The sequence below is a fragment of the Papio anubis genome, chromosome 19 (genome assembly GCF_008728515.1).
Source record: "Papio anubis isolate 15944 chromosome 19, Panubis1.0, whole genome shotgun sequence".
In the NCBI taxonomy this organism is placed as follows: Eukaryota; Metazoa; Chordata; class Mammalia; order Primates; family Cercopithecidae; genus Papio; species Papio anubis.
The window spans coordinates 38104063-38122551 of record NC_044994.1 but is presented as its reverse complement, the minus strand read 5'-3'; the positions used below and the strand labels follow the sequence as shown (position 1 = coordinate 38122551).

Here is an 18489-nt window from a genome sequence, read left to right as displayed (position 1 = left end):
CCAGGTCCCGCGCGGGGAGCGCAGAGCGCAGACGGCGGCTATCGCAATCGGGAGTGGTTTAGGACCCGGGGGCGGCTTCCCTGCGCGAGTGTGGAACGCCGAAGTTGAGCCTGCGGGGCAGCGGGCAGTGGCAGTCAGGCCTCCCCACGCGGTGCCACCTGCGGCCCGGCTCTCCTCTGCGCCCCCACTCTCGCCGCGATGACGCGCTCGCTGTTCAAGGGAAACTTTTGGGTAAGTTGCGGGGCCGACAGCGGATCGCGGGGCTCGGGGCCCGGCCCGGGCGGGAGGCCAGCGCGCGTGCCCGCGAGTCCCGGGGGCTCGGACTCCGGGGCCCACCCTCTGCCGCCCGCGCCCCCAGCAGCACACGTGCTCCTGAGGACGCAGAGAGCCGAGACACCTTAGAGTCAGGATATCAACCCCTCCTCTCACAAGCGAAGCAGAGACCCTTGGGGAGGCGAGACCCGTCCAGGGACAGTCTCTGCCGGCCCCTGGAGCTGAGCCATGAGAGGATTTGGGAATCTGGTGTGGGGGCTTGTGAGCTTTGCCGGGTTGACAGCAGCAGCTGCCCCCCGGGATCTTCTTTTTCAGGAAACGTACAGCGTAGAGGGCTTCCCTTTGCTGGAGCTTGCCCTGTCCGACAGCCCTGTTTCCTGAGTTCCTTCCCCAAGCCATTGCCCCGGTCCATCCGTTCCAGGTCCCACAGTGGGCTGATGGTGTGGGAGACCCTATGAGCTGCAGGGGGTACCCCAGCCCGGTAGGGCCAGCCCAGCCTGGAGGAAGCAGGTCTGCCTGTCCCCCTCCTCTGTCCAGTCCTCTTCCCTCTGTCCTCTCACTCCCCAGGTGCCCCTCAAGGTCCATGCCCCCTCATTCAGAGGAGCTGTCCTCATCCCTTTAAGACAAGAGCAGGAGGCCGCACACCTCAAAATTGCCCACAGCTGCCAAGGGGCCCTGACTCCTTACCTAGGCTCCTGCTTGCCTCCCACCCAGGTAGCTTCACAGCTGCCTAGATGGTCCCTCTACCCTACATGGGCTGCAGGGTAGAGAAACCTGCCTGGGGACCTCAGGGACACAGTTTAGACTCTGCCTGTGAGTCCGTTCACTGGAGTTTGTGAGGTCCTCCTGGGGCACTGCTCACCCTAGGGTGCAGGGTGGTGGCAGCCTCACAGAGGAACCAAGGGCACCACAGCTGGCTCTCACAAGAGGCCTGCGAGTTTTTCGGGTAGAATGGAGGACGGTGGAGTCCCATGGCAGGCACTGTGGGAAAAAGGCTCTGTATAATGCAATCTGGGGAATGAGATGTGGGCCCCAGAAATAAGGAAGTCAGCAGAGGAACTGGTTTGTGGAGACAGAAGGAGAAGGAGGCAGACGTGATACTAATAGTATGTAGTTCAGGCACAGTGGCTCTTGCCCGTAATCCCAGCACTTTGGGAGGCCGAGGTAGGAGGATTGCTTGAGGCCAGGAGTTTGAGACCACCCTGGACAACATAACCAGACTCTGTCTTTCCAAAAATATCTTAAAAATTAGCTGTGCATAGTGGCGCATGCCTGTAGATACAGCTACTTGGGAGGCTGAGGCAAGAGGATTGCTTGAGGCCAGGAGTTTGAGGTTCCAGTGAGCTATGATCACATCACTGCACCCCAGCCTGGATGACAGAGTGAAACCTTGTCTCAAAAACAAACAAACAAACAAACAAACAAACCGAACCAAACAACACAATCCTCAGTATTTAGCCATAGTTGTAGCACTGGCAAGACCAAGGCCAGGAGGGTGCTAAGCCCCTTCCCACCAGCCTCCACCTCTCAGCCCCATGCCAGGGATGCTGGATATGGGGAGGTCTTAGTGGAGAGGGTGACAGGGTGAAGACAGGGTTCCAGGCTGCAGAGTTTGTAGTATTTTAATATCTTCACAGCCAGTAAAACATGTCAGTGAGGACTCTCTGATGTCTGGTGGGTGACACGCCGGGTTTGAGGGGCTGGTGGAGATGGCCCCGCACCTTGGGAAGGATGTCCAGTTTTGAGAGCTCACCTAACAGTGTGAAGCCTCTGAGGTGGGCTGCCCGGGTTTGAATCCAGTTCTGCCCCTTACTAGCTAGGTGACCCTGGGCAGCCTGCTTCCACCCCCAAGCCTCAGTTTTTCCGTACATAAAAATGCGGATAATAACAGTGTCTACTCCATAGGACTGTTGGGAGGATTAAACTTGAGAGTTTAGTACCGTACTTGACACACAGAGAGCACCTATAGTTGCCAGCTATTATTATCAGCAGCAGAGGTGACAAGTGAAAGAAGTGAGTGATGGTTATTCAAGGAGAAAGAATGAAGAGATCGGAAGTCCACAAAGAAGCTCTCTTAGTGAATGCCTCTATTGATGAAGGAGGAGAAAGGGGACAGAGAAATAGAAAAAGGGATGAAGGGATACAACCAGGAAAGAGCTATCACAGGCCCAAGAGAGGGACATTCCAAGGAAGGTGAGAGGACTGTGGTCAAACATGTTTGTACGTGTTCCTGAAAAGGTATGAGTCAACACACACTTCATAAATGAATGTATTTAAATGCTTCATGAAAATGTTTATTTAAGGAAACCTTCGATGAATCTGCTTCGAAAGAGAATAATCAGTGTTTAAAACTGGGATTGGAGCTGGCATGCACCTGTAGTCCCAGCTACTAAGGAGGCAGGGTCTCTAAAAATCATTTTAAAATAAATGAGTAAAACTAGGATTGGCCCCAGGTGAATTTGCCTGCTATTGGTGCACACCTGTGTGTTGTTTCGCTCCCACCCTTCCCTGTGTATACCTTCTTTGTGGCACTTTGGTTAAGCGGTGCTGTATACTTTCTCTTGGTTAACTTTGATTGTACCTTGTCAGAATAAGACAGTGACCATGATTTCCAAAGATCCAGGGAAACAGCTAGGCCACAATGAGAGAAATTCCAGTTTTGGGATGATCAGACACCAGTGTCCTTCAGATATGGGTGTGCACGGGTGACAGTGGGACCTGTTCCGGAAGGGGTAGATGAAGGCAGTGTTCTTTCACCCCTGGCGATTTCCAGCCTCTTCACTTGGGTGTGAGGTCCAAATCGTCCCTGAACCTCCTGTAGATACTTATTTTTCCTGGACCTTCCTGATTCCCAAGGTTCTTGGTGTAGACCAACTTCCTAGTTGCTGTTTCAGCAACCCTGTTCCTGTAGTGGGCAGGGCTTATCTCTCCCTGGGATTGACTAGGGCGAGTCTTGGGGCTGTCTGAACTGGCTCATTGCCCTGCTGTCAATACGGGGCTGTCTCTCTCATCCAAACCTTTGACCAGATTGGAATCTTGTCATTCTGGAGCCTTAGCAGAGTTTGAACTGATGTTGCATCTGGCTTTGCTCAATGGCTTTTCTCTATACAGTCATCTCTTGGTATCTGCAGGGGATTGGTTCTAGGACTCCCTTGCAGGTACCAAAATTCATGGATATTCAAGTCCTTTCTTTTCTTTTATCTTTTTCAAAATAGAGATTAGGTTTTGCTACATTGGCCAGGCTGGTTTCAAACTCCTGGCCTCAAGCTGTCCTCTTGCCTTGGCCTCCCAAAGTGCTGAGATAAGAGGTGTAAGCTGGCCGGGCGCGGTGGCTCATGCCTGTAATCCCAACACTTTGGGAGGCCGAGGCAGGCAGATCACGAGGTCAGGAGATCGAGACCATACTGGCTAACACGGTGAAACCCTGTCTCTACTAAAAATACAAAAAAATTAGCCAGGCGTGGTGGCGGGCGCCTGTAGTCCCAGCTACTCAGGAGGCTGAGGCAGGAGAATGGTATGAACTTGGGAGGCAGAGCTTGTGGTGAGCCAAGATCATGCCACTGCACTCCAGCCTGGGTGACACAGCGAGACTCTATCTCAAAAAAAAAGAGGTGTAAGCCACTATGCCTGGCCTACACACATATAACCTACACACATCTTCCTGTATACTTTAAATATTCTCCAAATTGCTTATAATACCTAATACAATGTTAATGATATGTAAATAGTTGTTTACACTGTATTTTTTTATTCGTATTTTTTAATTGTTATATTTTTATTTTTTAATTTTTGGATTATTTTTCATCTGTGGTTGATTGAATCCATGGATGCAGATATAGAGAGCTGACTGTACAGTGCTCTAGATAAATATAGGAGGCTGCTTTAAAGAATAAATAAATAAAGAATACAGGTTAACACCACAGGCTCTCCATGCTAACCCCATAGTGTATTTTGTACAATGTTTAGGTTGTTGCTGTTATTTTTAAATACTCTCTTGGATTTTATGAAAAGAAAAACTTCACGCTAGTTAAATTTAGAAGAGTTTATCTGAGCAAAGAAAGTATTCATGAGTCAGGCAGCACCCTGAACCAGTAAAGGTTCAGAGACCTCCACAAGGCAAAAGTGGGCAGGTAATACTTACAGACAGAAAAAGGAGGTGATACAGAAATAGCCTGATTGGTTACAGCTGGGTGGTTGCCTTATTTGGACTTGACTGGGCAGTCTGCAGCCTGGGATTGGCTGAAAGCTCCCCTGTTATGATTGGCAGAGACCCAGCTACTTGTTACAAGAATATACTCTTAGTTAGGTTACGGTTTGTTTACACACTAAGTTAGGTTGTGGCTTGCTATTTATGGAGGCAGCTTTAGGCCAAATTTAATTTGACAATCTGGTCCCTAGAAACATACCAGAAAGGCTATTTCCTATTGTCTTGCCTAGTGGCAAAAGGCAAGATAGAAAGATAGAGTCATGAACAATTACCCACTCTCCCATACATTCTTCATAGAGCAGCAGGAGGGAGCTAGCTTTAAAATAATTGTCAAAAATCCTTTTTTTTTTTTTTTTTTGGAGATGGAGTCTCACTCTGTCGCCCAGGCTAGAGTGCAATGGCACAATCTCCGCTCACTGCAACTTCTGCCTCCCGGGTTCAAGCGACTCTCCTGCCTCAGCCTCCCAAGTAGCTGGGATTACAGGCATGTGCCACCACACCCGGCTAGTTTTTGTATTTTTAGTAGAGACGGGGTTTCACTATGTTGGCTAAGCTGGTCTCAAACTCCTGACCTCAAGTGATCCACCCACCTCAGCCTCTTAAAGTGCTGGAATTACAGGCGTGAGCCACTGCGCCCGGCCGTCAAAAACCTTTTCTCTTGTTTATCTTAAACATTTAATAAGAGAGGCATAGGACCTATTTTTTAAAGAAAATAAAAAAATTCTTATTGTAATACATTAACATGTGACATGAATCCATTGGTCAGATTTTAAAAAAGAAATATATACAAGATGCATGAAATGGCCTGGCGTGGTGGCTCATGCCTGTAATCCCAGCACTTTGGGAAGCCGAGGTGAGCAGATCACCTGAGCTCAGGACTTTGAGAGCAGCCTGGCCAACATAGTGAAACCCTGTATCTACTAAAAATACAAAATTAGCTGGGCATGGTGGTGGGTACGTAATCCCAGCTGCTCTGGAGGCTGAGGCAGGAGAATCACTTGAACCTGGGAGGCAGAGGTTGCAGTGAGCTGAGATGGTGCCACTGCACCCCAACCTGGGGGACAAAGTGAGACTTCATTTCAAAAAAAAAAAAGAAAAAAAAAGCATGAAAAAAGTACTTAAAACAAAATCTGGACATAGAGCCTTTTTGGATGAGAAAAGTTAACATAAAAGTTTGTTTTTGTTTTTGTTTTAAAATCAAAGTAACTAAAGCATATACTTTAAAAATCCAAATATTGGCTGGGCATGGTGGTACCTGTAATCCCAGAACTTTGGGAGGCTGAGGTGGGCAGATTGCTTGAGCCCAGGAGTTCGAGACCAGCCTGGGTAACATGACGAAACCCTGTCTCTACCAAAAATACAAAAATTAGCCAGGCATGGGTGGGACGCACCTGTAGTCCCAGCTACTCGGGAGCTGAGATGGGAGGATGGTTTGAGCCCAGGTGGTGGATGTTGTAGTGAGCTGAGGTTGTGCCATTGCATTTCAACTCTCATTCCAACTAACCAATTAACTTGTTGCTGCTGCCTGTTCTCAAGGCATCCTGTGCCCCCAGCATAAGGCACATTCGTGATATTATCATTACCTCTCTCATCTGCTTCCCATCAGACTGTAAGCTCCATGAGGTGTGCTTGAGTTGTTCAGCACTGTAGCCCCGGCACCCAGCCAGGTATCTGGGCAAAGTCACAGACTCAGCAGGTGTCAGAAGGAATGAGTGAATAAATGAAGCAACAGTGAGAAAGACATGTGGCAGCAAATGGGGTAAAATCTCTGTCTTTACACTGCCTTTTGTGGGAAGTGTCATTCCACCACCCCCTCCTTTTGTTTTTGAGATGGAGTTTCACTGTTGTTGCCCACACTGGAGTGCAGTTGCGAGATCTTGGCTCACTGCAACCTCCACCTCCCAGGTTCAAGCGATTCTCCTGCCTCAGCATCCCGAGTAGCTGGGATTACAGGCATGCGCCACCACGCCCGGCTAATTTTTTAGTAGACACGGGGATTTTGCCATGTTGGGCAGGCTGGTCTGGAACTCCTGACCTCAGGTGATCCGCCCGTCTCGGCCTCCCAAAGTGCTGGGATTACAGGTGTGAGGCACCGCGCCTGGCCTGTTCCACCCTTTCAAAGAACCTGTTCTGCTATAAGTGGCTGGTGGTCTTGCATGAGGAGAATAATATCATCAAGGATGGGCTCTGGCTTCTTTAGAAGCCCTATACTCAAGAAGGGGTGCAGCACAAAGCCCACACATGTGGGGCTCACCTTCTGGTGAGAGACTTTGTGCCCAACAGAGAAAACACAGCAACTTGTTGAAGACAGGAACTTCTTCTCCATTTCCCATGTAATCTCAGGCAGTTCAACTCAGCAAATGTCTATGCGAAGTCTGAGTGCCAGCTTTGTGGTAGCTGCTGTGGGCTCACAGAGAGACAGACACACAACATCTCACCTCTAAGAGATTATTAGCTACTCAAGAAGATGAGTCTCAACATGAAATTTTAAAACAATAGTTTTTATTTAATTTAAATATTTATTTTTAAGACAGAGTCTTGCTCTGTCACTTAGGCTAGAGTGCAGTGGTGCGATCACAGCTCATTGCAGCCTTAAATTCCTGGGCTCAAGCAATCCTCCCAAGTAGCTGGGACCACAGGCACATGCCACCATGCTTGGTTACTTTTTGTATTTTTTGTAGAAACGCTGTTTCACCATGTTGCCCAGGCTGGTCTCAAACTCCTGAGCTCAAGCAATCTGCCTGCCTTGGCCTCCCAAAGTGCTGGGATTACAGGCATGAGCTACTGTGCTTGGCCAATAGTTTTAAATATTAACATAAAATTAAGGTTATTAAAATATATATTATTAGTGATTTGGTACTTTCCCAACTTTTTTCCTCCATGCATAATTATAATCCTATAGTATCTGTACTATCTTGTATTCTACTGCTTTAATTAAAATATCGTAACTTCGGCTGGGCACGGTGGCTCATGCCTGTAATCCCAGCACTTTGGGAGGCCGAGTCGGGTGGGTCACTTGAGGTCAGGAGTTTGAGACCAGCCTGGCCAACATGGTGAAATCTCGTCTCTACTAAAAAAATACAAAAATTGGCCAAGTGCAGTGGCTCACGCCTGTAATCCCAGCATTTTGGAAGGCTGAGGCAGGCGGATCACAAGGTCTGGAGTGCAAGACCAGCCTGGCCAATATGGTGAAACCCCGTCTCTACTAAAAATACAAAAATTAGCTGGGCATGGTGGCGGGTGCCTGCAGTCCCAGCTACTCGGGAAGCTGAGGCAGGAGAATCACTTGAACCTGGGAGGCGGAGGTTGCAGTGAGCCGAGATCCCACCACTGTACTCTAGCCTGGGCGACAGAGTGAGACGCTGTCTCAAAACAAACAAACAAACAAACACAAAAATTAGCTGGGCATGGTGGTAGGCACCTGTACCCAGCTACTTGGGAGGCTGAGACTGGAGAATCATTTGAACCAAGGAGGCGAAGGTTGCAGTGAGCCAAGATCGCATCATTGCACTCCAGCCTGAGCGACAGAACCAGACTATATCTCAAAAAAAAAAAAAAAAAAAATTGTAACTTTATTTTATATATTGCTATCTACTTTTCCTAACAATTATTTAGAAAAGTTTTGTAAGTGATACAACTATTCTGTCACTGTTTGGCATTTATGTAATTTCCAGAGGTTTCTTTTCTTTCTTTTTTTTTGAGACAGAGTTTTGCTCTTGTTTCCCAGGCTGAAGTGCAATAGCACGATCTCGGCTCACTGCAACCTCCACCTCCTGGGTTCAAGCGATTCTCCTGCCTCAGCTTCGCAAGTACCTGGGATTACAGGCATGTGCCACCATGCCTGGCTAATTTTTGATTTTTAGTAGAGATGGGGTTTCTCCATGTTGGTTAGGCTGGTCTCAACTCCCAACCTCAGGTGATCTGCCTGCCTCAGCCTCCCAAAGTGCTGGGATTACGGGCGTGAGCCATTGCACCTGGCCCAGTGTTTTCTATAATGAAGAATGTGATGCATGTCATTCATGTAAGGTATTTAAAATTTGGATTCTTTAAGTATTTATTTCTGGAAACTCAAGACAGAACTCATAATTGCCCAGCCATTTTACCATGTTTCTCTAATAAGATCACTCTTTCCCTGTCTGTAGTGATAATTTCATGCCTTTTCCACTCAAACCTCCACATCTCTCCCACATTCTTACTGTGTTTTGGTAATCTTGCCTCTACTCCATTAAGAAACCAGACAGTAGGGCTGGGTGGGGTGGCTCACACCTGTAATCCCAGCACTTTGGGAGGCCAAGGCGGGTGAATCGCCTGAGGTCAGGAGTTGGAGACCAGCCTGGCCAACATGGTGAAACCCTGTCTTTACTAAAAAAAACAAAAATACAAAAATTAGCTGGGTGTTGTGGTGGGTGCCTGTAGTCCCAGCTACTCAGGAGGCTGAGGCAGGAGAATCGCTTGAACTTGGGAGGGGGCGGTTGCAGTGAGCCGAGGTCGCTCCACTGCACTCTAACCTAGTCAACAGTGTGAGACTCTGTCTCAAAAAAGAAAAAAAAAAAAAAAAGAAAAGAAAAAAGAAACCAGAGCAGCCGGTGAAAGCTCACTTGCCTTCTATGTAAATAGGATTCAGTTTGGCTGCAAGTAATAGAAAACCCCAAAACAACAGTGGCCTAGACAAGGAAGAGGTTTATTACTCTCTCGTCTACAAGCCCCTAATTGGTCATTCCAGGGCTGGCATGGCTGCGCTTGGAGTGAGGACCCGCACTCCTGTCTGCTTACTCCAGTGGCACCTGGTTCAATGCCTGGCACATGACAGATTCTCAGTAATACCTGCTGAATGAGTGAAAAAACCATTAACTAACAGGAGGACATTGAAAAACTTTTGATGTGTAGAACCAGGATGATTTCCTAAAGAGTGGGCATATTCTCAGTGTTCCCAATAATATCTGAGGATTCTAGTTTCACTCTGTCAATCATAGCTGTTGTCTTTTTTCCTGCTCATTTAATAAGCAGAAATTGGTGCCTTACTCAACTTTCATTTGCGTTTTTATCACCAGGGAGAGCGCATGTTTGGTTATTATCTTGTAATTCCTCTTTTACAAACAGTTTTGTTTTCGTCCTCATGCTTTGCTTGCAAATTTATATGCATACTTTAAAATATATATTCTTGTATATATACGCGTGCCTGTGTGTGTGTGTGTAGTTCACATGTTCTAACATTCAGTATAGGCATGACACAGTGAGAGGCAGTCCTCAGCCCTCAAGCTTTTGCACTGGACATTCCTGGGTTTGATTCCCAGTTTGGCTCCTTTCAAGCAGAAACATGTGTGTGCCCCTGTTCAAATCGTTCAGCTTTCCTCAGCTTTGCATCCTCATCTGTAAAATGATATATGTATATGGATTTTGAAAACACTTTATACAGTCAAGTTGATTGATCTAATGTTTTGTGATGTCTTCTATTACACATCAAGGTTTTCTATGGTCCAAGTTTTACTCAATATGTGTCTTTTGATTGGGTGCCATGACTCATGCCTGTAATCCCAGCACTTTGGGAGGCCAAGGTGGGAGAATTGCTTGAGTCCAGGAGTTCAAGACCAGCCTGGGCGACATAGTGAGACCTGTCCCTACAAAACACTTTTTAAAATTAGCCAGGCATGATGGCCAGTACTTGCAGTCCCAGATACTCAGGAGGCTGAGGCAGAAGGATCACTTGAGTCCATGCGGTTGAAGCTGCAGTGAGCCGTTATTGCACCCCTGCACTGCAACCTCGATGACAGAGCACGACTCTGTCTCACTAAAAATACTGTCTTTTGAGTACGAGGGCTTATGTATTCTGACATTTGCATAAGTCAGAAATGTGTGTGGACCTGCAAAATGAGGAGAAGGTGGATTCCTGCCCTCAGGGTCCTATATTCTTCTTAAGGAAGCAAACAAAGATGTAGGATACTAATGGGAAACAGACTGACCTACTCTCCTTCAAGCTAAAAAGAGTGGTTTACCCGCCTGGCACAGTGGCTCCTGCCTATAATCCCAGCACTTTGGGAGTCTGAGGCAGGTGGATCACAGGGTCAGGAAATTGAGACCATCCTGGCTAACACGGTGAAACCCCATCTCTATTAAAAGTACAAAAAATTAGCCGGGCGTGTTGGCATGTGCCTGTAGTCCCAGCTACTCGGGAGGAGAATTGCTTGAACCTGGGAGGCAGAGGTTGCAGTGAGCCAAGACTGCGCCACTGGACTCCAGCCTGGGTGACAGAGCGAGAATCTGTCAAAAAATAAAAAAAAGAGTGGTTTACCAGGGCAAGATTATTTTTATTTTTTTCTTCTTATTAGTTTTTTTAATTTTTAGTAGAGATGGGGTTTCACCATGTTGGCCAGGCTGGTCTTGAACTGCTGACCTCACATGATTGGCCCACCTCGGCCTTCCAAAGGGCTGGGATTACAGGCGTGAGCCACCGTGCCCGGCATACCATGGCAAGATTCTGGGACAAGTCTGGCTGGATGGGTGCGATAGGGTACCAGTCATTGAAGAGTGCTAAAGTGGCACTGGGCATGCAACAAGATGGAGAAATCTTGGTTTTCAGAATACCTCTCAGGGAGGGGATGGTGTGGCACAGGGCTGGAAGGCTGCAAGGAAGACTTGAATAAGCTGCTCAGGGTAGGGAGACTGAGACCCCATCCCTACCTGAAGCGCATGCCCTCTAAGGGGCGGGAGCCTAACTCACTTCTGAGCTTAGTTTTACTGAGTGAGGCATGCGAGCTGAACTGCCAGAGAAAGCAGTCTCCGTGGTGTGTCCTCTTTACACTTGCCCTGTAGTGCTTGGTCTCTGCTTCTATTTGAACATTACTATTGAAAGAATAGCTGTTGGAAGTGATAATTTCATAAGTGGCCACAAATATTTGAAAACCCTAGAAATATGGGCATCTAAGTCCCTTTAGTGCTCCCAACTTTGGCGGCCCCACCTCTTGGAATCTGCTCTGAGCCCTTATTATCAAATACAGAGATTGTTTTCTCTGTCCCAGGAGATCCAGATCCTGCCCTACAAGGCCTGAACTAGGGGTTTAAAAAGACCTAAGCTCTCAGGAATAAAAAGTATTGACTCAGGCCTTTGTCAGTGCTTTCGCAGATGGCCAGGTCTGGGCACTGTTGATTTGTCCTGTGGACTGTCTGTCCCAAGCTCAGGTTTCCTCATCTACCTGTCCTGTGTTAGGGCCTAACTGTTTAATCAGTGTTCTTGTCTAATTCCTGCCCATAAGAGTGGTTGATCTTGACTGTGACCAGCCACAGCCCAGGGCCACTGTCTTGGCTGGCAGGCCTCTCCCTGGCTGACGCAGACTGGTATCGCCTTTTCCTGGGCAGCAAGGGCAGGAAGTTTGTGGATAAGGGACCTTGATGCTCCTGCCAGGTCCTCTGAATCTCCATCTCATCTGCTTCCTTTGTCTTAGAGCTATTGTTTCTCGGTGCAAAGCAGCCTAATTTTGCTCATGAACTTCATATATTTTTGTTGTTGTTGTTGTTTTGTGAAATGAGTCTCGCTCCGTTGACCAGGCTGGAGTGCAGTGGTGTGATCTTGGCTCAGTGTAACTTCCACCTCCCAGGTTCAAACGATTCTCCTGCCTCAGCCTCCTGAGTAGCTGGGATTACAGGTACACACCACCATGCCTGTCTAATTTTTGTTTTTTTTTTTTTTTTTTGAGACGGAGTCTCACTCTGTCACCCAGGCTGGAGTACAGTGGTGCGATCTCAGCTCACTGCAAGCTCCGCCTCCCAGGTTCACGCCATTCTCCTGCCTCAGCCTCCTGAGTACCTGGGACTACAGGCACCCACCACCACGCCCGGCTGATTTTTTGTATTTTTAGTAGAGACAGGGTTTCACCGTGTTAGCCAGGATGGTCTCAATCTCCTGACCTCGTGATCCGCCTGCCTCGGCCTCCCAAAGTGCTGGGATTACAGACGTGAGCCACTGCGCCCGGCCATTTTTGTATTTTTAGTAGAGATGGGATTTCACCATGTTGACCAGTTTGGTCTTGAACTCCTGACCTCAAGCGATCTGCCCGCCTTGGCCTCCCAAAGTGCCAGGATTATAGGTGTGAGCTACCGTGCCCAGCCTCATGTGTGATTTTTATTAATGTGCATCTATTGGTGCATTCCCTCTTATCTGCCAACCACTGACCATTTCATCTCTGCTGTTTTATACATGTCATTGTCAATTAGTAACGTAATATTGATATCAAGGATAGAGTACTATAGACTACAAGGCACCTGCCTGTGAGCACATGGCCCTTCCCTGCAGAAACTAAGCAGAAAGGCCCAAGGTCAGAGGGCTCAGCAAGTTATTATAGAAGCCTGTCTGCTCTCAGAGGGCAAAGAAACTAGTCCTCTGGGCGGAGCCTCGCATGGGGAAGCTGGACGCCTGGAAAGACCAGCACCCTCCCCCGCCACGTAAAGTCTGAGTGTACAAGACCGCATCCATTTAGAGGGCATTGTGATCGATTCTGAGAGAACAGTCACCACATCCAGCTAATTTTTGTATTTTTAGTAGAGACGGGGTTTCACCATGTTGGTCAGGCTGGTCTCAAACTCCTGACCTCAGGTGATCCACCCGCCTTGGCCTCCCAAAGTGCTGGTATTGCAGGTGTGAGCCACCATGCCCAGCCTAGACCTCATTTTTATTAAAAAAAATATGAAGACAGTCATATGTCACTAGGAAAATATATGAGGATTACATAGCAAATATTAACTATTGTTTTCTGTGGAATTTTAGGCAATTTGAAAATTATTTTCTTTTTGCTTATCTATACTTAAATTTTTTCAATAACAAAATAAGCATAACTTTTAAAATAAAGAAGCAGTGGTTCATGCCTGTAATCCCAGCACTTTGGGAAGCTGAGGCAGGCGGCTCACTTGAGGTCAGGAGTTCCAGACCAGCCTAGCCAACAAGGCGAAACCATGTGTTTACTAAAAATACAAAAATTAGTTGGGCATGGTGGTGGGCACCTGTAATCCCAGCTACTTGGTAGGCTGAGGCAGGAGAATTGCTTGACCCTGGAAGGCAGAGGTTGCAGTGAGCCGAGATTGTGCCACTCCATCCAGCCTGGGTGACAAAGTGAGGCTCTGTCTTAAATTTTAAAAAAAAGACCAGCCTGGCCATCATGTTGAAACCCTGTCTCCATTAAAAATACAAAAATTAGCTGGGCATGGTGGTGTGTGCCTGTAATCCCAGCTACTCAGGAGGCTGAGGCAGGAGAATCACTTGAACCCGGGAGGTGGAGGTTGCAGTGGGCTGAGATCACCTGACTGCACTCCAGCCTGGGCGACAGAGGAAGACCCTATCTCAAAAAAAAAAAAAAAAAAAAAAAATTAAGAGGATTTTCCTCTAATGTATTAAAAGAAGAGCAAGTATGCTTGTTCAGACCATAGAATAGAATAAAATTACCAAACCTGCAACTTGTACCCAGACCCAGATGGAAGTGGACCAGCCTCCTAGGCAGTGTCCAGGGTCCTGGGTCCTGGGTCCTGGCCACCTGCCTGTGGCAAGGCCACAACCATTCCCTTGAGGACACAGAGGGTCCCACCCCGCTGGTGACAGGACCTGCCTAATGACAATTATCTTGCAGCGAGACCTCTCCTCAGCACCCCTGCCTTTAAGCAGAGAGAACCGCCTATGGATTCCATGAGCCATTTATTTTTCATTTTTATTGGTACCTTAAACAACTAGGAATGTAGGAGGGTGCGGTGGCTCATGCATGTAATCCCAGTATTTTGGGAGGCCAAGGCGGGTGGATCACGAGGTCAGGAGTTCGAGACCAGCCTGGCCAACATGGTGAAACCCCGTCTCTACTACAAATACAAAAAAAATTAGCTGAATGGGGTGGAGCACACCTGTAGTCCCAGCTACTTGGGAGGCCGAGGCAGGAGAGTTGCTTGAACCCGGGAGGTGGAGGTTGCACTGAGCCAAGATCGTGCCACTATACTCCAGCCTGGGCAACAGAGTAATACTCCATCTCAAAAAAACAAAAAACAAAACAAAACAAAAGCTAGGAATGTAACCTGCTTATTGTAAAATATCAAAACAATACAGATGTATATAGAGTAAAAAAACATAAAACTCCCTCCCTTAGCCTTCAAATCCCAACCTCCAGGGGTAAATTACTCATAGAGGATCTTTGCAGAGTCTTTTCCAGGGGTCCCCCATCCTATACAGGTAGACTAGTGTAATTGTCTACATGAGGTGTTGAAGAAGTGTGCTTATTATCATGCTAAGGAATGACAGGTTAGCAGGCCATCCTTTCCTCTGACCCAGAGTTTTGTATTTTTTTTAAAAGCATAAAAATAGAAATTTTACCTGGCTTTAAAAATTATGGGTGATTTTTGATTTTTCTTTTTTGCTAATGTGTTCATTGTAGAACACTGAGATATTCTGTAAATTAAGAAAAACTAGTTTTGGCCGGGCACAGTGGGTCACGCCTGTAATCCCAGTGCTTTGGGAGATGGAGGCAGGTGGATCACCAGAGGTCAGGAGTTTGAGACCAGCCTGGCCAACGTGGCGAAATTCCATGTCTACTAAAAATACAAAACAATTAGACAGGCGTGGTGGCGCTCGCCTGTAATCCTAGCTACTCGGGAGGCTGAGGCAGGAGAATCGCTTGAATCTGGGAGGTGGAGGTTACAGTGAGCTGAGACTGTGCCATCGCACTCCAGCCTGGGTGACAAGAGCGAAACTCTGTCTCAAAAAAAAAAAAAAAAAGAAAAAGAAAAAGAAAAAATATTTTAAATGTCTCCCAAGAAAGGGGGTGGTGAAGTCACGTGCACCTTCATGTGACCAAGCAATCTTTGCTGTGAGGGAAGTCCCTGTGGAGGCAGGGAGGGGTCTCTGCTGAGTGGGAGGGAGGCAGAGCCAGGGCTAGGCTGAGGCACTTGCCTTGCATGTAAAATTTAAGGGGGTGCCAAAAAAACCATCCGTAGTCAAGATACATTATTCTTTTTTTCCTTTGAGATGGAGTCTTGTTCTGTTGCCCAGGCTGGAGTGCAGTGCCCTGATCTCAGCTCACTGCAACCTCCACCTCCTGGGTTCAAGCAGTTCTCCTGCCTCAGTCTCCCAAGTAGCTAGGATTACAGGTACCCACCACTGCACCCAGCTAATTTTTTTTGTATTTTTAGTAGAGACGGGGTTTCGCCATGTTGGCCAGGCTGGTCTCGAACTCCTGACCTCAAGTGATCTGCCCACCTCGGCCTCCCAAAGTGCTGGGATTACAGGTGTGAGCTACCACATCTGGCCAAGATAAATTATTCTTTAATGTAATATTAAAAAAATCAAAGTTAATGAGAAAAACCCTGCAAGGAACAAAATATCAAAATTTTATTTCTTTAGAGACAGGGTCTCACTCTTTTGCCCAGGCTGGAGTGCAGTGGTGCAACCATACCTCACTGCAGCTTTGAACTCTTTGGCTCAAGTGAGCCTCTTGCCTCAGCCTCCGGAGTAGCTGGGACCAGGTGTGCACCACCTTGCTCTGCTATTTTAAAAAATATCTTATAGAGACAGAGTCTTGCTATGTTGCCCAGACTAGTCTCAAACTCCTGGTCTCAAACTCCTGGCCACAAGCGATCCTCCCACCTTGGCCTCCCAAAGCGCTGGGATTACAGGCATGAGCCACCACGCCTGGCCCCTCAAAATTGTAAAGAAAGACAGACTTGAACGCTGCATTTGCACGACCGTGCCTCACCCTAGTAGGGGCCCTGGAGGAGGGTGACGTTTTGGACCAATAAGCCCTTTAAGGAAGCACAGGGCACAACAGAGGGAAGCATGGATTTGGGGTGGGCAGGGAGAGCCTGGAGAGGGGAGTTGGGAGAACATAAGTGATGATCCATTTTGCAAAGGGAATTCCTACAGACTCCCAGAACGGCTAAGGGATCTACGTTGCCGAGGGAGCACGTGCAGATAAGAAGCGGACCCAGCATGGATTCCCCATCATCCCAGCCCCTCCAGGGCTGCGGGAGCTGTGGGGAGCCCACCTCTGCTGTAGAGAGAGAAGGGAGAGGGCAGGTTTGTGCTTGAGGCTCCTATAGAAGCTGTGCTGGTGAGAAAATGCACCTGCAGTTCAGTTAGGCGCTTACTAAACAAGAAAGATACAGTCTAAAAATACTCGGTTTTCCCGTGGAGTAGAAGCTTGTTTGTCTGCTTTCTCTACCTTTATTTTCCTTATCCTTTTTTAAAAGTGATTTTTCCAGTACACAAATGAGAGTCTAAAAGTAAATTGTAAAAATATGGAGAACTTTTAGACTTTACTACTAATAACAAAATCCACATTATACAGTTTTGCTTATTAAATTTAGCAAGTTTTAAAAAGTATATCAAGTGTCAGTATGTTTCACTGGGGGAAGGTGCAGGAAATGAACATTTAGTCATTATGAGTGGCAGGGTAAACTGTTAGAGTTATTTTGGAGAGGATTTGTCTATGGGCATTATTAGCCTTAACAATCACAAGTGTTGGCACTGGCTGGGCACAGTGGCTCATGCCTGTAATCCTAGCACTTTGGGAGGCCGAGGCAGGCAGATCGCTTGAGCCTAGGAGTTTGAGACTAACCTGGGCAACATCGTGAAACCTCGACCAAAAAATTACAAAATATTAGCTGGGCATGGTGGCATGTACCTGCAGTCCCAGCTACTTGGGTGGCTGAGGTGGGAGGATCACTTGAGCCCAAGAAGGTCAGGGTTGCAGTGAGCTGTGATGACATCACTGCCCTCCAGCCTGGGTTGCAGAGTGAGGCCATACAAAGTAACAAATTATTAATAATTCCAGGGATTAGGATTTGGACATCTTTGGGGAAGGGTGTCGTTATCTGCCTACCACATTAAGTGATGGGAGGGAGAGGCACTGGATGTGTATGAGGGACAGAGGGACCATAGAGGACTTCTCTATGGAGATGACGTTTGAATTGAGGTGTGGTAAGGTCAAGCCAGCCTTGTGGGTGACTGGGGAAAGGGGCGAGAGAACGGTAAGGCTGGAAAGGATCAGTTGGAGGAACAGAAGACCAGTGTGACTTCAGTAGGAAGCAGGAATGGGCCAAATTGCTGAAAATCAGTTGACAAGAGCCAATTTGCTGAAACGATCAAGTCACTAAAAACTTGTTTCTGTTAATTACCGACAAAGCTAAAATATGCTGTCGCCTCATTTTCAACAATTTTTAAAAATTAGTAGGTTTTTGGGAGGCTGAGGCGGGCAGATCACGAGGTCAGGAGTTCGAGACCAGCTTGACCAACATGATGAAGCCCCGTCTCTACTAAAAATACAAAAATTAGCTGGGTGTGGTGGCACGTGCCTGTGATCCCAGCTGCTCAGGAGGTTGAGGCAGGAGAAGCATTTGAACCCAGGAGGTGGAGGTTGCAGTGAGCCAAGATAGAGCAAGACTCTGTCTCAAAAAAAAAAAAAAAATTCAGTAGGTTTTATTATTTAGAGCAATTTTAGGTTTACAGAAAACTTGAACTCAAGCCCAGATTTCCCATCTATTCTCCCTATTTTTCCTATTATTAACATCTTGCATTAATGAGGTATATTTGTTACAATTATGCACTAATATGGATACATTATTATTCACTGAAGTTCATGGTTTATATTAGGGGTAGCTCTTTGTGTCCCATAGGTTTTGACAAATGAATGATGTCATATATCCACCATTATCGTATCATACAGAGTAATTTCACTGCCCTAAAAATCCCCTGTGCTCCACTTACTCATCCATCACTCTCTTCTCTTAAACCCCTGGCAACCAATGATCTTTTTACAGTCTCTATAGTTTTGCCTTTTCTAGATTGTCGTATGTAGACACGGGCCACATAATGACGTTTTGGTCAACAAGAGACTGCATATATGATGGTGGTCCCATAAAATAATAATGGAGCTGCTTTATACAGATGTACCATTTTAAAAAATCCTCTATACAAGTATTTTTACTGTAACATTTCTGTTTAGATATGTTTAGATACATAACACTCACCATTGTGTTACAATTGCCTA

At 46.9% G+C, this 18489-nt stretch overlaps 1 protein-coding gene across 4 annotated transcripts in view; it reads left to right on the top strand.

Annotated features, from left to right (window-relative positions):
• PSTPIP2 (proline-serine-threonine phosphatase interacting protein 2) overlaps positions 1-18489 on the top strand; it is a 94136-nt gene continuing 75647 nt past the window's right edge. The window contains exon 1 of one of the 4 annotated variants that reach the window (XM_031658806.1): positions 1-231. In XM_031658806.1, coding sequence (XP_031514666.1) covers positions 199-231 — 33 coding nt within the window. In that variant the 5' untranslated portion in view covers positions 1-198. The remainder of the gene's footprint in view (positions 232-18489) is intronic. The other 3 variants (XM_031658807.1, XM_021930093.2, XM_003914341.5) reach the window with 3 other exon arrangements.